At 43.6% G+C, this 24,944-nt stretch overlaps 1 protein-coding gene across 3 annotated transcripts in view; it reads left to right on the top strand.

Moving 5' to 3' along the window:
- The window catches only part of kif26ab (kinesin family member 26Ab), a 78,640-nt gene that overhangs the window by 373 nt on the left and 53,323 nt on the right, over positions 1-24,944 (top strand). Inside the window, exons 1-2 of one of the 3 annotated variants that reach the window (XM_049595898.1) lie at positions 23,708-23,808; positions 23,930-23,980. In XM_049595898.1, the coding sequence (XP_049451855.1) occupies positions 23,951-23,980 (30 nt within the window). In that variant the 5' untranslated portion in view covers positions 23,708-23,808; positions 23,930-23,950. Of the gene's footprint in view, positions 1-186; positions 406-23,707; positions 23,809-23,929; positions 23,981-24,944 lie in introns of those variants that run through there. The other 2 variants (XM_049595897.1, XM_049595899.1) reach the window with 2 other exon arrangements.

The raw sequence follows: 24,944 nt of genomic DNA, 5'->3' as shown, positions 1-24,944 counted from the left end.
CCGAACATAAAAGCAGCACAACTTGCATCTCATTGGTGCGCGCATGGACAGGTGCTCTGTATTCAAACGGGTAGTCAAGGTACAAACAAACAGTTTCACTCCCACACGCTCCAGCGCACTGGAGGTGTGACCTTTTTTTATTCCTGCAATCGAAGTTAATTAAACTTTTCTCCCCTCGTGCTGAAGGTGGAGGGATGTCCGAGTGGAGACTCTCCGGTGACCCCCAGGAAAAGACTTCACTCTGCGGAGGACGCGCGGTGCTGTAGCCGGCCTCCCCCTGAGGGCGCCGGCTCCGTTTCCATCCCCGAGTCGGAGGAGAAGGGAGGCTTTTGCCAGCAATGTCAAAAGAAAGTCACGGAGCTGAAGAAGCAGGCGCTTGCCCTAGCAGACCAAAACTCACTGAAGGTTGGTTAATATCTTTTTCCCACACTCTTATAGGTCAATTTAATTTTCAAATTCAAACTGTTTTGCAAATATTTACACCTTAATAGTTTGCAATACTGACACCACCTGAGCTGCAAAGTTATTTCACAGTTTTCTTGTTAAATTAAAGTCAAAATAGGTTCAGAAAGTCCACTTGAGCTAATTAAACTCATTGTTTACTCACTGTAAACTCAGCTTTTGCAGCAGCCTCTCACTCTGAGATGCTGTCACCTTTCTGTAGCACTACTGATGTCTTTTGGCCTCTCCTGCCCATCTGCACCTGCTAAGGCTGGTATCTATGGACAATGAAATCCAACCCTCTCTGTGGTTTATAATTGTACCAAGAAGGCTCTCACCATCCACTTGTAAAGTTGTTTATTGCATGCTTGACTTCAAATGCTGGCCTTGGATGTGAAAATGGAAGCTTTTGAGACTTTGAAAGTGGCCCATTGTTTGGCTAAACAATGCTTATCTCTTTATTTTGCTGTTGGGTGTGGGGGGTCGGTGGAGTTGAAAATGAGCGAGCGGCTCACGTTGGAGACTGAGGAGGAAGTTAAGTCCCAGTCGACCTTCGCTGTGCATTGAAAGTGTTCCTGTATGGCTGCTCCCACAATTCCCACCGCTGTTAAATATAGGCCCAGAGACTGCTGTTGTTGCGACGGGCCGGGTTTGCCCTCGGGTCGGTTCTCCCTTTGTTGTCCTGTTTTAGAGAGAGAGAGAGAGAGAGTCCAAAAGTTGGATTGGATTACAGCTCTTCAAGGTTCACCCCAAATCCCACTGCGCCTGATGCTCATGCGGGAGCAGGTAGACAAGGGACAACGGGGCATTTTTGAAGCACCTGGGCTCTCTGTTTGAGACATCTGCATGTGTGGTCTAATCTTTGTTCTGAGCATATCAGATCTATGTTCAGGTATCAGGTAAGTCCACCCTGTAAACACATTAAGCCTACCCCTGACTGCCATTATCTGCCATGGGAACTGACCTCCCCTTTTTAGTGTGGGACCCTCCAGCAGTGCTTTGTGGCCTTCACCAGGTGCTCTGTGTTGTAGAAAGAGATGGGGGCAGCCCCTTTCCCCCCTAGTTTGCACTTGCTGATGGCTAAATGGGGCCTTAATTTTGGGGTAGCAAACAGTGATGGCAGGGTACTTTTATTGTACCGTGGTTATGTTATGGAGGGATAATAAACCCATTGTCTTTGTGAGTTTGAGCTGCCCACCTGTTGGGCCTCATAGGATGGATGCGGTTATGGATGATCGCTTCCAAATTGCTTCCTCCACGGAGGGAAGAAGGTCAATAGGGCGACTCAGGTGGCCTCTTGGTGTGTCTGGGATACCTGCTAGGGTTCAGCCAGTGTTGTGTCTGCAGCTGTCATGGGAAAAAAAAACGAGAGCGGAGACTGTTTACCCGAGGTCGCACTCCCCCTCCCTCCCCATCCGCCTGCCGTCCCGTTTTTTTGCGAAGAGGAAGTCGGCCTGGTCCCCAGACATCCCTCTCCCCCTCACCCTGCCTGCAGACTTATTGTTTGAATACAGTATAGTAGCGAGTGGATAAAAATTCAAGGAAGAGTGTTTGGGTAGAGTGAATGTGCTTTTCTGCATGAAAACTACTAGAGGGAAAGTTCCCTGTTCACACACACACACACACACACACTGAAGCCTCCCAGACAGCTTTTGTGTTTTCCTGTTTGGGTCTAGAGGAACCTGCTTACACTATGTCCTGCAAATATAGGGAAGTAAAGCTCCTTTCTCTCCTCATTGTAGCCCAGAGGTGAATGGGTGAACAATGTCAACGACACTGTAAAAGTTTTGCGCAGAAACCACTTGGCTAGCTTTTGAAAAGTCAGGATGACAAATTATTTCTTTATGCATCCACATCCACTGGCAGCAATTAAATATTTCTGTGCTTCCTGCCTCTGAGTGCCTGCTACGTTTAAAGAGCAACAGCACACATGGTCTTGTGTTTGACAACTTCTTGAAACTATTTAAACTGCGCATGCAACTGCATTGCCCTCTCATACACTTAATTTGCAATGATTTTCTAATTATAAATATTTTATGACATTGTGTTGAAGGCCTCAACCCCAAATTAACTTTGCTGGAATTATGTCCTTGAGCTACCACCCTTAAGTCTCAGCTGCCTTGGCACATTTTATGTTATTCAGACAGCAGATGATTAAAAAAAAAAGCCTGGGAAAAAATGCCCTTTGCTAAAAGGACAGGCAGAAAGAGCAGAGACACTGACAACCGCCAGACTGGATCTAATCAAGGGAATTCACCTACTTAATTTGCATAATTAAAACCTACAGTAAGGATTAACTTCAGTGGTGAATAGCAGACAGTCTGGATTCAATAATTGCAGACGGTGTTTATTGTGGCTGGACACGGTGGCTAGGTGAGGTATGATATGAAAAACGACGATCACATAAACCTCAGCTTCAAAGAAGCCAATTAGCTTCTTACTGTAATCAGAGGCTCTGGATTAGATCCAGGCTCTGCTCATAAATGCTAACTGCTTTTTGTAAGTCTCTGACCTGACAAGGGTACTTCACATTTAGCTGTGGTGCTGATTAAATGACAGGAAAGCGTTTTTTATGCCAATCTCATGAGGAAGTTAAGACAGCGTCATTGTCAACAATAGGCGATAAAGTTTGTGTAGAGCCAGTAGCCTGGAGACCTATAAGGAGTATGATTCCTCACCCGTGGCCAGGCTGGAGCAGCTCAAGCCCCTCAGTCACAGTTTGGACAAAAGCTCTGTCGCTTGATATATGTTTTTTGAAAAGGCTGACCTTAATTGTATTCACTGATCCCTGAGAGAGATGACAGTCAGGGAGAGTTGGAGCCGAAAAGACTGTCAGGTCAAGTCAGTTTATTTATGTAGCACAGTTTAAAAACAGCCGGCTTTGTACAGATAAAAGGAAAAAGTACTGAAAATTTCCACACAACACAAAGGCAATGACAAAACACATACTGACATATCTGAAAGTCACAGAAAGCCAGAGAAATCAAGTGGGGTTTAAGCTGCATTTAAAACATTTGATGGTGAGAGATGATTAAACACTTAAAGGGAGGCAGTTCCACAACTTCGGCCAAAAAAAAAAGGTATGCTCACTTTTATGCCTGCAATGACTCTCTGGGATGGAAAGCAGCAACTTATCAGATGACCCCAGTGTTCTAGTAGGACAGTAATGATGTTAAAGGTCATAAGATGTGCTGGAGCTAGCCTGCTCAAAGCTTTAAAAGTGAAAAGTAAAACACTGTTGTCAACTTTAAACTTTAAAGGAAACACCTGCAGTTGCCTTGTTCTGTCCAAAGTACCTTGAAAGCTCAGCAGGTAGCAAACTATATCTTATTTGTATACCTAAAAAAATGACATATTGCGATGTTACAATGATCTATTTCTTGGTCAGGTGCAGTCACTGCAGCTTGCTAGGCTAGCTGTTTCCCCATGTGTTTCAGTCCTTATGCTAAGCTAAGCTAAACAGCTGCTGGCTGTAGTTTCCTATTTATTGCCAGACATCAAGCTTCTCATCTAACTCTATGCAAGAAAGTGAATATGCACATTTACAAAAATGTCAAACTATTCTTTCAGGATTTAAGCCGAGCATACTAAGTGCTTGTTGCCCTCAAAGGCCATAATGTCCGAATTTTTACTGATAAAACTAAAGGTTGGAACATGGAAATATATTAAGTCTTTTTCTTTTTTAAGCCAGAGTTCCAGAGCGGACACACTGGGGTTTGGTATGTTGCAGAGACTGCAGGTCAGTGATAAAGTCAGCAGTGCTAACACCCGCTCATAAATACTGAGGCCTATGAATATACAAGCAGTCTTGGACCTTGTGAGCTCCACAAGTATGCTGACTGATTAACAGAGAACGTCCTGCAGGGCTGTGAGGGCTTGAACAGTTGGATTAGGTTGAGCTGTCGGAGGTTGAGGTCAGTTGCAGCCAGGCTTTACCTTTCCGATGACCTTTGCCCTGTGGATGTAGGCAAACTGCATTCACTATGGAGATGAAGGTGTAATGAAGTTAAATCTTGGTGACAGAGAATGAGCCAACCGCCTGCTAATCATGAATACCGTGCTCTGCTGATGTATGCACAATGTGTCCAAGCCTATTATGGATGGTGTGTACGAGTGTGACTGTGAATAGCTGTAGGAATTAATTTGTACCATGAGGCCTTTTGCCAGATTTTTCATGTTGAATTCATAAATTATGGGACTCGCAAACGACTCATTTGGATTCATGTTTGATTTGTTTCTGCTTTGTTCCTCATTTGACCCTTGATCCACTTTACGTGCAGAGTTATTAGTGAATCCATGTCAATGTAACGAGTCACGTTTTGTTTCCCGAAGCACTGAAGAAAGGAAATTAATGTGTGAGGTAAACACTTAATCCCACACAGCCATGTTTGTGTGTTGCATGCCATTTTCTATTGCATTCTGTGCCTGTTTGCCCACTCATCTCACAGATTTGTATAGCTGTCAAAGGAGAAATGGGACAGAGTGTTCAGTTGCTATGGCCAAGGAGCCTGCAGCAAAATTGCTTTGTTGATAATGTTACTGTACATAGATGAGTGTGTGTTTACAAGGTAGTGTAAAAGAAATAGTTCATGAGACAGAGAAGAAGTGGGTGCTGGTGAATGGATGCCTACCTGGCTACTGTTTCTCAGGCGACTCCATGGGGGGAGTGTTACCTCTCCTCTGTTGACTGACCTCTGACCTTTCCGTCAGTTCTCCCATTCTTTATGGTGGTTTAGGGTTTCAGGGGGCCGACCTGGGCTAGAACAGGTGTACACTGCCAGGTTCGCTGTAGGAGGGCAGATGACAAGACAGAGTGACTGGCAGACGGATGGAGAAAAAAGACTGTGAAAAAAAAACCTCCGGTTGTGAAACTTGAGCTAACGTCGAGTTAAAACAGAGCATGACCATATTATTCTATTCACCTCTAAGCACCTGAGCCCCTGGGGCTCTCTGTGATGTGTGTGTTGTGTGCCTGTGTGCCTGCTCAGCAGTGCATGCACTCCAGAGAGCCGGGGAGGAGATGAGAGAGGAGACGGGAGAATAGAGGAGACTCTCTGGGCTGAGCTGTCCCCTCGCTTCATCCCTGCATGCAGTGTGACTTCTGCTTTATGGCATGTGGCTGTATTAAACTGCAGAGCAATAATCTGGTGTCAAGTGGTGCAGACACCACAGACATCAGTCATGGCGCTACCGTGCTGCACTGTATCTGTGAGCCTCAGCAGTATGCAGCTGCTCACTGCCACTTTACCTCAAGTCTCCACAGCTTCATTCACTCTTTCAGCTGTCACACACCTCTTCATGTCACACATTTGCATGCATTGTGCTCGCTTCTTTTGTGCCTACTGTCAGGGCTGGGTATTGAACCAAAATGTGTCTGTAGCACTAAGTGTTGAAAACTGTGAGGTACTGAAACCTGGGATCAAATGTCTGGCTGAAGTCATAACATTAATAACTTATTCTTTCATTAGAGAGTTAAGTATTTAAGTCAAAGGTTTGCCAGGCTGTATTTTTACATTTAAAATTAAACATTAGAGAATTTTGACATCTTTTGTTTAAGATCCACTGTGTAGGATTTAGGGGCATCTATAGGCAATTTAGTTTATGATCACCTGAAAGTAAGAACCATTGTATTTTTGTTACCTGACCACACTGACTGACAAAGAGAAAAACAAAGACTTAAAGACTCTTGATCAGCTGAGGGGGTCTCCGACTGATGATTCAAAGCTTTTAGGGGGAGAGCCTTACTGTTACATGCCACTAAATCCCACACACTGGACCTCTGAGTGAAATAAAAGGCTTTTGTAGAAAACCTTGGTTGTACTTCTCAAAGTAAAGAGTCAAAAATCATTTAGTAGAGCATGAAACTAAGCTATCTGTTGTCAGTAGTATTAAGAGTTTTCAAACACTAAGAGGCTGTGCTTACTGTACAGTAAGGTGTTACATACAGTACAGTGGATACAGTGGCATAGAACAAAGGGCTCTTTTTGTTTCAAATAACGCAGGGAATTTAATTGTCCTGAAAGAAAATTCTTTCATCTCCTTTATTTTCCAGCCTTTCTCTCCACCTGGAAGCTGCAGCTGTCGTGCTTTAAATGTAGACAGTGGAACAACTCCGTCAGTAGTAGTTAAGGGAGTGTAAAGAGTTTCTCATTCACTTTCCTACTTCCAGATTTTCACAGCTGGTCCTGCTTTTCAAAGTAGTCGACTTTCACTGGCCAGAAACCTTTTTTTCTAATCTTCAAGCAGCTCTGGAATGAAGGCCACATCTTCACTGTGTCTACTGCAGTTTCATTTTACATCTTTAATTTGGTGAGCTGAAAGTGAATTGACCCCAATTGTTGCTGCCCAGTCTCCTACTTATCGCAATTGCAGGGGTAAATTGCTGTGAGGTAGAGTGCAGGAAATGGGTTCAGGGTGTGCAGATGCGAGGGCTGATGGGTCCGGATGGAAAGTGAGCCGCAGTATAGCGGATGCTCATCGCCTTTCATCAGGAGGATAGTGAGGGAATCTGTCGAAGGAGGATGAGGAATTCTCCACCTGGAATAACTGCCATTCCTTATGTCTGCACTCTGCTGCTAGCTGCTCAGAGGAGCAGATCCACAGCAGGCAAGATGAAACAGGAGCTGACTGAGGCTCCTCAGCAGATGCCCAACACACACACATACACACACACATATAATCTACATACACAGGCATGTGCACATGTGAGCTCAGACACACACACACACACACACACACACACACACACAGATGCACAGAGTTTACCTGAATGTGTCCTCCTCTGGCCATCTGGTCCTTCCTGGTGCGGCTGCATGCCACTATAATGTCTACAGAGAGCTGTCCAGATGTTCCCTCAGTTACCTGTCAAGGTGAGATGAGCTATTTAGAGCTGCTTAGACCTGGGAATTTACTCTGCTGCCTTTAGTTATTGTAAAGGCTGCAGTGCCTTTCTCATTCACTAAAGTCAAATATGTAAAGTCGACCTATTATCCTCAACAGCTATTCAGTAGACGTTCAATCAAAGCATGTGACTTTGGGAGACCAGCTGCACAATAACCTTATAATGAGCTGATGTAAGCTACCACAGGCCATGAGGCTTCACGCTTGGTAGAGCATCTTAGCTTTTCTTAAGTATCTGTAAATGTTGGCCTGAAGTGGCCTGTTGCATTGACAAAGGGATGTGCTCTTAACAAAGAAATAGTTTTGGTATTTTGGAAAATACATTTTCATGCCAAGAGTTAGAGGAGAAGATTAATACCTCACGATTGTCAGTTAAATACAGGCCCCGAGGACAGCTGCTCAGCCTTGCTTCCAATTCTTTCCAGTGGCCATTTGCAGTATTGCAGTGAAAAAAATCTGCTGTTGCCCAGTGGTCACCACTGTAAAACTGTATACAAGACACCTCGCACTGCAGACAAGGTCAAACATGACTCTTTCTCTTATGTTTTTTGATCCATGGAGGTTTTATATTTGTAAAACTTTTAAAAAATGAGCTGAGAAGGAACTCACGAATGGGGCCAGCAGAGGAAACACTACTGCGCATATTCAGTGAGCCGCATAGAGATGAAGTAAACCTGGAAGCTAGAAACTTTTTTTGGAATATGCGCCAGGTGAGCAACTCCATTGTCATGAATAGGCGCCATCTTGGCATCAGGTATCTAGTTATTATTACACATCTAAGTGTGAAGCTAGAATCAAGAGACTAGCAGGAGACTCCTAGCTAACTAGACCAGTAGCAAAGAAGCTAAACTCCTAGCTAACTAGTCTAGTTGTTAAGAAGCTAACCTCCTAGCCAACTAGTCTAGTCAGCTAGGAGGTTAGCTTCTTAGCTAGGTGGTTGCTAAGAAGCTAATCTCCTAGCTAACTCGTCTAGTTAGCAAGGATGTTAGCTTCTTAGCTAGGAGATTGCTAAGAGGCTAGCCTCCAAGCTAACTATTCTAGTTAGCGTCTTAGCTAAGAGTTGCTAAGAAGCTAACCTCCTGGCTAGCAAAACAAGCTTATTAACAACTAGTCTAGTTAGCTAGGAGATTAGCTTCTTAGCAAGACTGGACACAGGGAAACAGCTGACTTTGACTGACTTTGTCCAAAAGTGCCTACCAGCACATTCAAAGCTCAAAAGTTAACACATATTTCGTTTATTTTCATTGGTATAAAAACTTAATTTACCATTTTTTACCATTTGACAGAGCCAGGCTAACTTTAGCTGTTTCCCCTAGTCTTTACGCTAAGCTAAGCTAGATGTGTGTAGCCCAATATTTAAAAGACATTTATCAGAGGGGTATCAATCTTCTGATTAATGGTAACTCTCAGTGAGAAAGCGATAAAACAATGTGTTTGTTAGAAACACGCTAGCTAGCACTGCACAAATGTATTATGTGTGGTCATTTTTAGGGGGTGATCTTTATGTTCCCAGCGCCCTACATTTCCAGAGTCATATGTTCTCGATACACTGTAAGAGACTTGTAAGTTCAAATGACAAAAGAACGAAGGGGCAGGGACGGTTAAAATCCAATCAGCCACTGTAGAGATATCAGTCTAAAGTCAAGAACCTTGCTTTGCCAGCAAATTTGAGTATGGAGGTTTGGTATACCATCAGAAGGATTTTAGGTGGAGGTGAGTGATTTCAGCATATTGACCGAGAGAAACATAGAGTTAACATCTGTCCTAGGGAAAAAAGCATTGCTGTGAGCATAAATCCCTTTGAAATGTCTCCTTAATGTGTCATATTAAGAGGACATTCAGCTGGACATAGGAACATAGGATCCTGGGAGTAGAGAAACCTGGGAACACAGATATGCCCTCATTTTGAGTTAATGCAATAATACTTAAAGTACCTGCTCACAGGTGTATATTTACTGAGTATTTTAATTCAGATGTGACTCACTCAGGCATTGATGCCTTGGTTTTATTTTATTAGGGGTCTTTTCAAAGAATTCTTTGAATTTAAGCACCAGGTAATGCTGAGAATGTGACAACACCTATATTCTTTAGCTGTTTACCCATTGTTAGTGTATTTGAGGAATGATTGCCATGCATAATAGCGCTTGTCTGAATGGGTTTGCTGCTGTTTGGTGAAGGATCATGTGTTACAATGAGCCAGACTGAAATGAAACAATGGATGTGCTGTCTGGGCTGACAGGGCGATGTGTTACAGCACAGCACAGGTCTACGGAGCATGAGAACGAAGCAACAAAGACAGAAATGTCAATGAGCAAAGAACACAAACTCAACAAGAAGTGTAACCAGTGGGAATTAATCAGTTTGACTTGTTAATTTAGGGCGAGCCGCTTGTGTGTGTGATTCTGAGTATGTGCTCATGTATTTGTGTTTTATGCAATCTCGGGGCTCCTACCGCCTGGCTCCATATGTCATGGTGAAGTGAGACGTGCATGATCCAGGCAGACTGCAGTCCATTATTGAGTCTGATTCAGAGTATTGGGAAAACATAGTTGTTGAGATAAATTTTCAAGACGGCACACAGACACCGAGGAGCACTGAGTTGGAGGTAATCTCCTGCTGGCTCCATAAAACGTGCTCAATTGACAGCAGGCCTTGTGGTAGCAGACAAATCGCATGGCTTATAGCAATGTGCTGAAAGAGAATGCCAGCGCTGTGTGTCCTTGCCAAGATGGATATGCAGACAGCAAACTCCGGGCTGTTTGGGCGTGGCTCCCTTGCTCACAGCAAACAGTGGATCAGTGGAGTATGGTGCCTAAGTTGGACTCAACATTGCCTTGTTTGTTTTCCTCTTTGGCAGATGTTAATAGAGCTACTCCTTCTCACCTGCCAGCTCAGAAGATGGCCTCTTTGGCAATATTTACCCTCAGAGCGTGGTGCATTGAGTGTTAGATGTTGATGTTGCAAAAGTGGATTTATAAAATCCCTAATCCCTTTTCTGAACAACCATTGTCAATATGCCAGGGACAAAGCACTTAAGGAGGGGTTTTTTTTGTCTTTTTCTCTCTGTTTTTGCAGGAATTGTAATTTTTTTCCCACTTACACAAAGTGAAATTACTAAAAGATGACTGATTATATACAACATTCTTGCATGCAGTTTGAAGGTATGTTTAGATATTTTTTATAGGATTGGTAACATTGCTGAAATTAAAGGTCCAGTGTGTAGGATTTAGGGGCATCTATGGGCAGAAATGGTATATGATATTAATAACAATGTATTCATACCTAATAAAATAAGAATTGTGTTTTCGTTACCTTGGCATTAGCCATTTACAGCTACATATAGTGCGGGTCATCTTCCACAGAGTCCGCCATGTTGTTTCTACAGTAGTCTAGAATGGACAAGTCAAACACAGGCTTTTTTTTTGTCGGCCACTGTGGTTCTCCTACACGCTAGGCACATGGGAGAGGCTTTAACTCTGCAACCTCACTGCTAGATGTCACTAAAGTAGGTAAAGTTATTATTATCACCTCATAATGCTGATATGGTAAATGTGCTGGCAAATAGTGGCTTATGTACACATTAAGCAGACATATAGTAACATTAGCATTCATTTTGAGTTGTGTTTCGGGCCAGCTGCCAAATGCATGTCATATTCACTTTGCTTTAAGCTCTGTTTTGATCTCCTCCAACTCCCGAGGGAGAAAACTGTTTAGTGGCTAAATACAGGTGCAGTTAGAAAGCTTGAAATCCTTGTTAGATAACTCCTTCTTCACGGATATCTATTGAGTCAATATAAGCTCCTATAAGGTAGTGAACAGTAACTGTATATAAATATGGACGTCCCCCACTTCCTCCCAATGTACAAAAATGAAGCCAAAATATCCTGGATGTAGCCACCGCCATCTTGTGCAGTTGCATCATTTGTAGCCAGTGTGTGCAGTAGTGATTGAGTTCCAGCCCATACACCAGTCCAACCAGTCCCGAGCAGCGCCATTAATTGGGAGCACTCCGATTGGCACACACAGCTGTCAGTTATTTGATGCTATAAAAAAGGGATTTGACGTCATGACTGATTAAAACCAAACTTATCAGAAAAACAAACACTTGAGCACAAATAAGTGTGATAAGAACAACCTAAAATGACAGAAACCATCTTTGGGAAAAATTTATTTTAAGTATACCTCAGTCTTTTAGTTTTGCCCATGTCCCTTCCGCTTACATGGCGGGGGCGGGGTATATGACCTGCACTGCAGCCAGCCACCAGGGAGTGATCAAGGTTTTTTTGGCCTAACATTTGGGGAGCTTTCAAATCATTCATCTTTATTACAGCCTATTGGATAGTGAAATACACTTTCTCAGACACTATTGTGTACTTGTTAGCAAAGTAATCACATTGCTTGATTGTTACTGCTGGGTGTAACTTGATGTTTCCTAAAGCTAACCGGTCCATTCCTGTAGGAGCCTCACATTGACCACCAGTAGTAAACTGTGCAGCTGCTGTGTGAGTGCATCAGCGTGCTTTCATGTCATATTTCTATATATATGTCTGGGTGACAGTATGCATGCATCTCTGCGTTATTCTATTTGTGTTTGTGTAATAGTAGATGGATTGTGATGGGTTGTGTTGTGATTGGTAGATGGGTTGTGTTAACCCGTCTTGCCGGCCTTCCCAGCTATGTGTTGGGCCATTCTTTATTGTCAGGAGCTCATTCTGATACGTATATAGTGCTCCATAAATCCTGGTCGCAGTGTGAAAATGCCAGTCAAAGTTCACGCTGCTCATGTTCATTTCATGCTTGAGTGTCCAGCTCCGTGAGCCAGGATGAGTGTGTGTGTATTGATGATGTGTGAATGTGCGTGTAAGTACCAGAGGAAAAAGAAAGAGATGAAGCACATTCAGAGTCCCTCCATCCTTTCCACTTTGCCGCAGAAGTCATCCATCTTTCTGAACTTAACTGCTACCAATTTATGATTGCATTATTACAGTCAGTGTTTTATCCTCGTTCCAGCGCGCAGGCCTGGTGGTGGTCTGGTTAATGGAGAAGGTGATGGAGAAGGTGACTGGCCAGTGCCATTACTCTGGTACTCGACGGCCTTAGCTTTAGGGGGAATATGATGAGAGTACAAGCTCTCTTTAGCTCTGATCTTGGCCCTGCTGTTTTTTGAGTTGCTCCCAGTTTTGTGCTTATATTAGGGTCTAACATGCCACTTATACTACAGTTCACTCAGTTACTAGCTCCTAGATTTGCATTGTCAATCTAATGAATATCCAAAACCTCAGAAATGCACCAAAACATTTATCCTTCGTTGGTCAGAAGGAGCAAAAGAAAAGAAGTGTAGCTTGTGTTTTTCAGTCTTCATTCTTCTTTATTATTATTGAATGACTTGACTTAGCAATTTGCCTGCTGACATTTTAAAGGAAATAGCATAGCAATGCATTCTTAAAAAAATGGCAGTTAAGTTGCTTTTTTCCGATCCCATAGAAAACTGTGTCACTGAGTTTCTCAATTGGCGGAACACTGTAAAGGTCAACCTCAGCTCTATGGGTTTTCATAATGGATTTTCACCAGAAAGAAGTCAATCAGGATACAGTAGCAGTATTGTTTGTCTGTGATTGGCAGGTAGTTTTTTTCTCAGATGGGGAAACATTTAAGATGCTTCCAAAGTAGCAAGGGCCAGTACTGCTCCCAGAAATGTTACATAGGGGTGGCCAGATGGGGCCAGTAAAAATCTTGGGGTGGCACACCAAAACCAAAAGCCATAACTGAATATCACTTTATGCTGTTTAAGTATATAGGCTAGTCGAAAACTATGTCAGTTTGGAGAGTTAAGGAATTGCATACTGATGTACTTTGGTTTCTTATTTTACAGTTAATATTACTAATTATCTTATGTGCAGACTAATATCAGTACAGTTAACATTTTAAGCTCCACAAGAACTCTGTTTTTATGTTTTATGTTTCTCCATGTTAGGCGATTCCTTGTTCTTCAAATAGACTGGTTGTCCTTCTCCTTAAAAAGACAAACAGCTTTAATCTGAAGGCGAACATTGTTAGGAACAAAACATTTACTGGGAACAAGCCTTCTCAAGGTTAGGGGAGACTCGTTGGTATCCATAGATCCCATTTTCATTCAGATATCTTGAGGTGGGAGCTCAAGGGACGCCTTTGAAAATGGCCGTGTCAGTTGTTCCCTTGCCCTCGCCAAAATTTAGCCTAACTTTGGAGCATTATTTAGCCCTCTTCCCCACAAACTATGCCAACAAGGTGAGTACCAATAGATAACCTAGGTTGTCTACTTTCACAAGATACCACTGCCTTCATGCTAACTTAAAATGAGACAATGAGCAGCCCCCAGTCTGCAATTATTTTTGTGCGCCAGTGGCACAGGCTGAGATACAGTGTGGTTTTTGCTACTTTCGTGCTGCTTGACTTAAAAATATCCCAGAGATTTTCATCCCGTCTTTGAGACACTCTTGTTAGTGTAGCCTGAAGTGCTCATACTTGACAGCCTTCCTTTATATGTCTGTCTCATCCAGTGATTCGCCCAGATAAGTAGCACCAGTGATAAAGATGAGACAGAAAGAGGCACTCGTACAGCACTTGTAAAATCTGTGCCTTGAACTTTTTAAAAAAAACAGCAGCAAAGTAAAATAAAAGCCAGTCCTCAGCCAGTGATGAACTTGGCTGGCATTTTTGCTGCTTGTGAACTATCATGGTAAACACCTTTACTTTGGAGGTCACAGAAGAAAACAATCTGATTGAAGATAATTAGATTTCTACTCAGATCAGCTGAGATATACTGTCTTGAGAAACGATGCCATCTTGAGCTTGTCATTACTCCCAGCGGATGCTTGTGGAGTAAACCTTCCCCTGCCTCTCTCCCATGATCCGACTCCCATTAATAGATCCGTCCTTTATGCTTCCCCTCTTGTTACTGCCGCTCTATTTTATGATGTCACTCTCTCCGCTGAAGAGCTCTGGGCTGTTTTATCTCCTTCGTGTGTGTCGGGCACTTAAACTTAAACCTCTCTGTTTACGAGTCCCAAACTGCCTCTCCATCCTCTGCGTTTGCTGCTCAGTATCAGTTCAGCATCGTCCATAAAAGCCCAGCTATCCTCGCTGTTCTGGGAACTTGCTTGTTGGGCCTCACTGTGCAGACCCCCTAGCTAAGTGCTGCCCAATTCCCATGCTGGGTGTGAGAACAAGCCTGTGAGAGAGTGTGTGGGCAAGTGTGTGTGTATGTTTATCCATAGAAATGTTTCTTTGGCCCAACGGAGTGTGGTTAGATTGGCTTGGTTTTTCACGTATGTTTGGAGCTGCTTTCAGTTTGGTTACTGCATGCTGGCCTTTTTCTTTGTGAAATCATGAATGTGGCGTGTTTAACATATGTAACTTCATCTCTCAGAAACATTAAAATCAACATGATAGATACTAGCTGCTGTTTACTGCTCTAAATTTATGCATGAAACCAAAACATCGCTGGAATGCCTTTGAACGTGTCGGTGCAACACGGAAATGCTTCCCTCCCTCAGTGAAAAGAAGGGAAGCTCTTGGGGAGCACACCTGTGTCTTTGGCCTTGGCGGATTCCTGCATAGCTGTGTTGTTCAGAGGAGGAATGGATGCTGCTGTTGTGTTCAGTCCTCTGACCTCTTGCTGTGTCCAGCTTACCTTCCCCCTCTCTGTCCTCCAAGAGTAGCAACTCAGCAGCTCTTAAGAACCGAAACATACAAAGCCAGGGTCATTCTGTGCAAGTCTGGGCAGCTAGTGTGCTGTAAAAATATTTTGTGGTCAAACTTAAATGTGTGGCTTTATTTACACACTGCATTTTACAGGTTGTGTCAGCTTTAGTTTGACGTTAAAGCAACATGTTGGTTTCCAGAGGAGGTGTTAGTCATACAAAGCAATGCTGACCTTTTGGCTTAAATTCATGAACTGTTTGGATATAATTCATATGATCAACATGTTTAAAAGTCCAGTGTGTAGTATTTAGGGGGATATATTAGCAGAAATGGAATATAATATGATAAGTATGTTTTCTTTAATGTATCATCGTGGAGTTTTTGTTACGTTAGAATGAGGTGTTTATATCTGCATAGGGAGCGGGTCCCTGTTGCATTGCCATGTTTCTATAGTAGCCCAGTTTGGATGAACCAAACACTGGCTTTAGATAGGGCCATTTACGTGTTCGCTTCAGCCAATGTAGTTAGCAGCTCCTCTGCGACAAGCCAAACAGCGTCAGAAAAACACTGACTTTCAACATGAAACTGCTTTATTCAGTCTTCCTACCTGTGGATAATTTGGATCCAGGTAAAAACCTTTTGAAAATGAACGTGGAATCCAAACTGGGAGTTCAAGCTTGACATACTGGATCAGTTTCAGCTGGTTACAATTTGCAATCCTCACTGTTAGCTGCCACATGAATCCTACACATTGCTCTTTTAATCTTTTCTTGTGGTTTTCATCTGCCTAGCAAATATTAATTCTAAGTTGTAAATGCACGAATCATGATTTTCTCTTGTACTTTTTTTTCCTCTTCATGTGCTGCCCCTGACCCCAAACATAGGTAAATGCATTTGTGCACACAATGTATTACATTTTTGTAAAACTGCCTCTCTTTCTGTGGGAGCATTTATTCACTGCTGCCACACGGTCATTACCACATCCATCTAGCGAGACGTTAGCCTCCTCCTCCCTATTCTGTCCATCCACTGACCCCTCGGCCTCCCCTCGTCCCACACTGGGCATTTATGTCTTCATCTCTTTGTGAGTGAGAGGCTGTTTTGGCTGCCGCGTCCAATGGAGGGGTGAAACCAGGGCACACTTGAACTCCCACAGAAGCGGTCACTGGAGACCACATTTGAACTGGATTTGACCTGTCAGACTCCACCTGACTTGTGTTTCCATCTCTTTTATGCACTTCTAACACATTCATAAACACAACGTACACATATCGATGTGCAGTTTTCATCAGAGGTTGGTTCCCATACTCCAAAGCAGCTCAGAAAGTGATTCCTGCTCGAGTTGTTAAGTTATAGAGGGTGTTGTAAAAGCCCTACAGTAGCCATTCAAAGTCATGGTGGCGCTATGGGGATGAAGGGCTCGAGGCTCCTGCGGCAGCTGAACAATGCTTAATTAGCTCATAAACAAAGGCTAGTGGGGGATCAGAGAGGGCAATCAAAGTGTCCTGTTCCTTTGAGCTTCTCTCACCATCAACAAAGGCCCTCTAATGGCCCCGTCACTCCACTTGTTGTGTCTCACCGCGGTGTGCTTCCTGACAACATAAAAGGCCCACATTCCAAAAGAGCCTTGGACAAGAGATGTTACCCATCCACACCTCCCTTGGCCAGCGCTGCTCCCCACCCCACCCTTCCTCTTGCTGCTAGATATTGACATTGCTCCCCAGCTCACCTCCGCAGTGTATGTTTGGTTCCCCGTGGCGACCACTGCGGCTTTCATCTCCCCTCTTTCAGCCTTGTGTCCGTGACTTTGGTGGTCTGTTTTATTGCGTTCCTTTGTGTGACGCTGTACTGGCACGCTGCTGGGAGTCTGTGAGGAAGCGCTCGAACTGTGCCAGGTTCTGGAGAGGTTATTCAGCTTGGCATGAAGACAGGTGTGTAAGTGATGTGTGCGTGTGTGTGTGTGTGTGTGTGTGTGTGTGTGTGTGTGTGTGTGTGCCAGGTGTGTCTGCTTGCACGCCAGTGCATCACAGTGGCCTGGTGTCCATGTTTGCACAAGACAGTGAGTGTATTTTTTTTGTATGTTTGGACACGAGGCCCTCTAAAGAAAACAGACGTCCACTGCCACACGAGGACAGCAAGGCAGCAGGTCGGAGGCAATCTCTGCTTGTTTGTGCGACTATGTTATCATCTCCTGTTTCCTGTCAAAACAGGAAAAGACAGGGGCGAAAATGGAGGCTAGGAAAGTGCTGCCTTGATGTATGTTGGCTGGAGGTCCAGCTCTGCCTGACAGTGACCCTCCTGGCCAGGAAAAACAGACCCGTTCAGGGCGTAACCCACAGCGGGATACTTCATGGCGTTATTTTTATCACTTTCACAAAACACAGCGAGGGATGCTTTTCCCAGCTGTTGACACAGGTCTGGGTCATTTTTGTCTCCAAAACAGTGCAGGAGCAGCAGGCAGAGACTGAGAGGGAGACGTCCATCTCTTTGGCTGGCAGCTTTGCACGATTGTGGTCTCTGTTTAGGAAGGGAAATCCTTTTTGACATTTTGTTAATCATGAAAGCGAGACACTCCTTTTCTTTGGATGATCCCTAGACCTCCATCACAATACCTTTTCCGTCAGGCTGGAGTTGTCATGTGATTTTATCCATCCATCATACATATTTGTTACTTCTTTACAACACGATGGTGCGCACACACACACACACACACACACACACACTAGACCTGGTAAATGCTCTTTTATGGGGTGTAAGTGCGAGTACATTTCAGACAGTAGAGTCAGCTATCAGTGTGGTTCAGGCGGTGGCTGACTGCTGATGGCAAGGCAGGTAAAAGCCCCGGCGTCTGCTGTGATATGGCTAAATGAGAAGGCACGGACAGGCACGCAGCACAAACAGCTGATTAGGGAGTCGGCTAATTATTGACTGTTGAAAAATGATAACCATCTCCTGCTCGGCTCTGCTTAGGGAGTCGCTGTGTAAAACTGAGAGTCACTCTTGTGTGGAATTCCAAGAGTTTGAAGGCCGAGCTAACTTTAGCTCTTTATGGGGTCTCTAAAAAAGAAAGAGCTGCTTGCACAAGAATGCTATTGTTAGATTGACCAGATTGCACCAAGCAGGCTTTTTGTTCTCTCAGCAGTTTGTGTTGAGGCCTCGGATGACCACAGATATTATTTATGTTACCCAAGAAGCAATAGACCACTACTACAGCTTCACTTGCCAAGTTTGACCTCCACGGAGAATGAGATTTTTTTGTCTGGGTATTTGGTGAGTATCTGAACATGAGACCAGACAGGTAAACATCAGCAATAGCTCCCTCAGCACGTAGAGTCCAAAGCAGCAGCAGTGATCTGCTCCTTTCTCCGTGACCCAGATTAAGATATGGCGTGTGTGCTTGTTGACTGGGGTCGATGTCATCAGCAGGGAGGTCGGAGTTCATTTGTCTTTCTTGACAGACCTTCAGGTGGTGTTCCAGCGCTCTGGCAGAAGGCCACACCGATGCTGACCTCCATAAGTCACACAATTAGTTACCCTTTGACCCTTCAGTCCTGCAATCAAACCCTGAGAATGGACCAGGCATGCTTCTGCATCTCCAGACCTACTTTACATATGGCTCTGTGTGTGTGTGTGTGTGTGTGTGTGTGTGTGTGTGTGTGTGTGTGTGTGTGCGCGCGCGCAACTCAAAAAGGCACAGATGTGGCATGTGATTCAGTCGGACGTGATGTAATAGCTTCGGTCTACTTCATGGAAATAAAACAACAAAATAAAGTGTTTGAAGCCATGCATAAAAATGTACACCCCAAACTTAATGATATATCTGGCTAACTTCCATTCTCCACTCATAAATATATAAAAGATCCATTAGTCTGAATCCATCTGCTGCAAACCCTACAGCTCTTCCCTCCTTGAGTGACTATTGTTATTTAACTGCTCTTAACTGTGTGTTTCTCATGCTCTTAAGTGCAGTTAAAGCGCATCACTCAGGGCTTATGTAGGCAGACAGACTTAGATGAATGCTATCATACCCTTGAGCCAAAAATATAAATCTCATCGCAGACTCAAGCTCTCCAGTTTCACTTTGTTTGACATGTTCCGTCCTTGCCTCGCGCACCTCCGAACACGCAATTCAGCTGTGAACCTGCGGCTTCTTTCCATTTCTCTCAGGATTGCGTGTTTCTCCATCACAACGAATTCCTCAGCTCTCACCGAGCTCTGCTGTGTTGTGACATTTCATATGAGCCGACAGAAAGAAAGCCCCTAAAGAATGTGAAGAGCACAATTCAAGACAGAACTCAACAAAGCTGCCAACAACTCCAAGGTTATCTCTTCATTTTGCGATGTGAAATGACAGCAGCAATGTCCTTGTCCGCCCATGTTGGCGTCCCTGTCATGAGAATAGAGACGGTTTTGTAACTCTCTCCCCGTGTTGTGTTTGGTTGTGCTGAGAAAAGGCTAGATTGGCAGTCTCCTACAGTTAGCTTGTGTCTCCGTAGATGGTGATTTGTCAGACCTCTTTGTCGTGTAGAGGCTCGTTCAAACAGGTGGATGAGTTACAAAGCCTTTGCAAATTAGTCTGCTTTCTCCAGTGTCTGCTGGAATAGGCATTACTTCTACTAGTCTTTTTTAACCACGCTAGCAGCGTGGCTCTACTGAGTGTCTGACGATTGGTCGATCTGTAGATCCACATCTTTGGTTCTCACCAAAATATATCAACAATTATTGGTTCAAAATTACCATAATGACTGTTTTCCTGTAGCACCACCAGCAGGTCAAAATTTCAATGTGTCCAATACTTTAGAATTATGACCAAATGTCTGCAAAGCTAATCACATTTTCATTAGCCTCGGCTATTGTTTGAGCTATTTTTTTTTAGCAAATGTTAGCATGCTAACATGCTAAATTAAGATGGTGGACTGTAAAAGATATACCTGCTTATTATCAGCTTGTTAACATTTTCCTTGTTATATGTTAGCAAGCTGACGTTAGCATATAGTTGACAGCAACACTGTGTCTAGCTACAGCCTCACAGAGCTGCTAGCATTGCTGTGGACTCTTGTGCTCCATCTCAAATTAGATACTTTCATTAATACACTGACATGTAGTGTGCTGTGTACAATATGTACTTATTGCTCAGTGTGCAAATTTTGAGTAGTGTTGTCTCAAATCAAACACAGCCATTTCATACTTACCTGAAATGACAATCGCAACATTTGACAGCTTTTCTGCTCACCAAATAGCAACCAAACATGCATAAACAGTAAACGTAACTTAAATTGTATATCCTGCACCCCATCAATACCTGGTGATAAAATGTGCAGTTATTACAGTGTAATGGTAGTAAAAAAAATCAACGTATTCTCATAGAGTGGTTCATATAATATCCTATGAAAAACAGTTTGTATGATATCCACCAATTTAGCTCCCCAAGAATGACGTTACGTCCTTAATGTACAGTTACTTCATTAACATAAAGTTTAGGTTAGGTTTAGAAAAAAATCATGGTTGGGTGTCTTTAGCTTTAGGCAAGTAAAGTTAATGAGGTTAGGTCCAGGAAAAGAAACATGGCGAAGATGCACCTTAAAATGAATCAGAGCTCACACGGTGGGATGGCTGTGGCTCAGAGGTAGAGCACGTCGTTCACTTGTTCCGTGCACAAGATACTGAAACCCAAATTGCTCCCAATGGCTGTTCCATCAGTGTCTGAGTGTGTTAAATGCTGAGTAGCAGGTGGCACCTTGTATGGTAGCCTCGGCCACCAGTGTGTGAATGTGTGTGTGAATGGGTGAATGTGACTCGCTTTGAGTGGTTGGCCAGTCTAAGTACAGGAGCATCCGATTTGAGACACAGCATTAGTGTTTCAGTTTGTTAAGTATTACAAGAAAAATGTGTTTTTTTATTTGTCTTTATTTTAACTTAAAATATGATGAACTAAAGCAGGATAAAATGTTAAAATCATTTTCCCCATGTGAATTAATAAAAGTGAAAAGTGAATATCATTTAGGGAAAAAAATAAATCTGGCTGTCAGCCTAACCAGTCCTCACCAACTCATTCGAAAATTAAGTAAAATGGTTGGAGTTGCTTTTTGTCGCGGGCCATAAGGCCATTTGCAGGACGCTATTGTTCCTTAAAGACAAAGTGGCAAAATGTGCATGTGAAAACATTTTGATAAGCCAAACGTCTTCTAGGATGGTGAATGAAAATCCTTCAGACTCAGTAAGTGGATTAGTGTGCGCTATTCTCCACCGAGATAGTTCAGCCTACTTCCTTATCTCGCTGATGTTCAATTGAATGTGTCTAGACATCTCAATTAGCGAGGAAAAAAAACAAAACAGATAATGGTTAGCGCTTATCTCAGTGTGTCTCTCTACCAGTGCTCTCACCAGCGCTCGACAACTAGTTCTCATAAACAGACAACAGTTTTCCATTAATACAACCCTTCCTGGCTGAAAGCCCTGGGCTGATGTTTAAATTTCTATTATTAGTGATAATTGTGTTCTCTGAGAAGTCATTGGCATGGTAATGACATCTTTCATGATAAATTAGCATTCCCCCCTCTCTCTGCCTTACCTACACTAGGCTGTTGCACCAGGCTGATTCCGCCGCTCGCAACTCTGCTGCTCCATTGTTCTGCCGACACGCAGCAGCTTTGTGAGACACAAAGCATGTCACTCTCTGAGATAATGCTCTGCAGACTGGGAGTGGATGGGATTGGGACGCTCAGCACCGCTCACCTTGGCGCAGGATGATTTGTGCTTTGCTGTATGAACACGGTTAAGGAGCCAAAATGGGGGACTAACCTTTAGCTCGTTCTATAGTCCCCGCGGCTTTGTGCTGCTAATCACTTACCCTGTTGCTCACGTATTCGCGCTGGCACATGGGCTGATAAGTGAAAATTGAGATATCTGCCAAACAAAAAAGTGCCATGCTCAACAATAACCACTTGCAGTGCCTCATTATGTAGCTTCCCCTCACAGACCGAATCTATAGAGTCACTCCATGTGTAAAGAGGGAGTGGGAGGGAGACTGAAACTCCAGCAGCAACAGAAAACTTGAATATTTATTCATATGGCAGCTTGCCAGCATAATTACTGTACCGTCCATTCCAAGAGGAGAGTGGAGAGAATAATTGTCGCAGGATACTCAACATTTCACCTTGTCATCACTTTCATACCGCTTTATTTTCATGACTCGGAGTGTGCATTTTTGCACAAGGTGTATAAGCTGAAATATTGCAGTAACCATATAAGATGAGACCAGGGGATCCATATGTGTAATGTGCTTGGCATGAAAAAGTATTTAAATGTTCATCTGAAAATTATTAATTCATATCATGTTGTTGACGTGTAGACTGAGATTTTTTCTATTATGGGATCTGGAGGATGTTGATGAAGATATGCAATTACTTCTGTGTGAGCATGAGTAACTCCCTTTGCATTTTTCTTTGATAATTAACCATTTGCGCACACACTTGCACGTCACACTTAAACCTCCATGCAGCTGAGGGAGTCCTGCGGAGGAGATTAGTTACCATAAGCTTTAGCAGCAGTTTGTTTTCACTGAAAATAAACTGCAGGGAACTGGGAGCGCTTTGTCTCCCAGTCCAAACGAAGAAGCCCTCCTGTGGAACAAACTGCAGTGAATGCAGCTCTCTTGGTGCAACAGTTCAGACAGAGGAGAAGCAGGTGGCTGTCATCACCGCGCACAGACTGAATAGTGGTTTGAAATACAAGTGAAGTAGTGGTTTGGGCTGTTGGAGGGAACTATTGTATCAGGATCCTCTATTCTGTAGTGAGTGTTTTAGAGTGGGCTCTTGGACAGAAATAGATCTCTCAACGAGCTCCAGTGGATGGATACCGAATACTGTTTGAGTTTCACGCTGCACATTAATGAGGACTTTGCAGATGTACTGAACAGTGGTGACATTTTGATTCTGACTTTAAATGCTCAAATTGCAAGAGGTCGAATGTTTTTACTAATGTATCCTCTTGCAAAATAGTAGGGCTAGGATGATATGCTTATTTCTGATTCCATACTATCATGATACATGGGTGCTGATTCGATATGTATAGCAGTTTCTAAGCATAGTGATTCCATATTACAATTTTTTCCAATTTTTGTTTACTTTTTTAACACTAGACCATGGGGAAAAGTGAAATGATACACTTCTACAGACTTTATATCACGAGGCATACGTCCAAAAACAATGCACATCGCACAGGGTTTACAGCAGGCTAGGTCTAATTTGTGTAACGGCAGCATAAAGTTTGCTTATCTGGCGGGGAGTTTATGCTGACTTGCTGAATCCATCCCCCACTCCACCCCAAAAAATAGCAGATTCAGAGGAGAGGACCAAATACTAATCCCTACTTTTCATTAGCCATGCGCTCTGAGAATGTGCCAGAGGATTTTTAAACCCTCCTCCCTTGTTTTCAACCTCCATCCCCTCACCCCACCATTTCCCCCCATCTGCCCTTGCTTTCACCTGCAGTTTACAGCAACACCTGGCTCCTGCCTCTCCAGCTTGCCTGTTGAATTTTTCATTATGTACTCATTCTGGTTCGTTTCCACAGGCGAGCCAGGTTGGGCAAAAGAGAGAAACTACCCTGAGAGCGTCTCTGAGCCAAAAATCAGCCATTCTAATTCGAGGTGCACAATCGTTGGTGGAAGTGTACATAAACACAATCCACTGCGTCCCTGGCGAGGACAGCGTAGCAAGCAGCCCTGCTGCCATCTGACGTGATCCACAGCAGCAATGGGCAGGGATGTGGAAAATATTTCAGGTGAAAAAAAGTTTATCTGGTGATGCAGATGAGTATTAGTTTTTATTTACTAATGAGAAAACTTTGGAGGGAGAGTTCATGTTGTTCTCCCTTTGCACCCTTGTTACATCTCTGAAATCAGTGTCTTATTAGGTTGAAGTGAATGGAGACGTCTTTCTGGCAGCTGCTGCTGGTGAGTCCGGGCTGAACCTCCTGACAGCCTGACCTCGGCCAAAGCCAATGAAAGCTTGACGGATCTGGGGCTGAGACAGTGAAGGCTGCATTGGGTCCGCAGAGGAGAGAGAGAGAGAGAGATGTTGGAGAGAGGGAAGAAGGAGAATGAAGTCTGTCCAAACAGTCTGAAAGGGGCTTGTTTTCTTTATGTGCGTGAGTGAACAGGAAAAGGTAATTAACTGGCCAAGTGGCGAAAGGCTGGAGTGATGGATGGGTGTGGTGTAAAGAGACAGCCACACAAGGGGACACACATACACACCCACGCACACATGCACGTGCTTCACTCCCTCTTGTGTAGCAGCCTTGTTTAGTGAACCTTTAATGTAATTGCACTTTTATAAAAACATGTATGCGAGTCTCATTCTGCCTTCAGTAAGAGAAGCTACAAGCACCCTCACCCTGATAAATGGGTCGACCATATGGAGTGGTGACACATCATTATGTGAGGTCATTAATGGTTGCAGGGTGGTTTGGCAAAGACTCATGAGCGATTACATCTGACTCTATCTATGTTTAACCTGAGGGTCAGCCGGATCTATGGCCTTTTTACTTTTGATAGACAGCGACATCTGTTTTTATGGATGTCAGGAGAAGCTGGAGGCTGCAGTGTAGCGTGATACAGGGATGAGCTGTATCACGGTGCGAGCAAGCCCAAAACAAAGCGACATGTCACACTGGATCTTATCAAGATATTCTAAAAAAAAAAAAAAAAAAAAAGTCACTTTGAAATCAAATCCTGTGTGCTCATTCTGATGGCTTGATCCTGAAAGTGTTCATCGGAGGATGTGCCGCTGTGATATTCTGGACAGGTGGGGCTATCATGTGTTGAAAGTGTCACTAAGGGGTAAAGCCTATTTGCATTTTCTGTCAGCCGTTCACTGACAGTTAAAGGGAGGAAAGGACTAAATCACACAGGGCAGACA

Source organism: Epinephelus fuscoguttatus, linkage group LG14, assembly GCF_011397635.1.
Source record: "Epinephelus fuscoguttatus linkage group LG14, E.fuscoguttatus.final_Chr_v1".
In the NCBI taxonomy this organism is placed as follows: Eukaryota; Metazoa; Chordata; class Actinopteri; order Perciformes; family Serranidae; genus Epinephelus; species Epinephelus fuscoguttatus.
The sequence above is the reverse complement of the archived record's forward strand: the minus strand, read 5'-3'. Positions and strand labels throughout refer to the sequence as shown.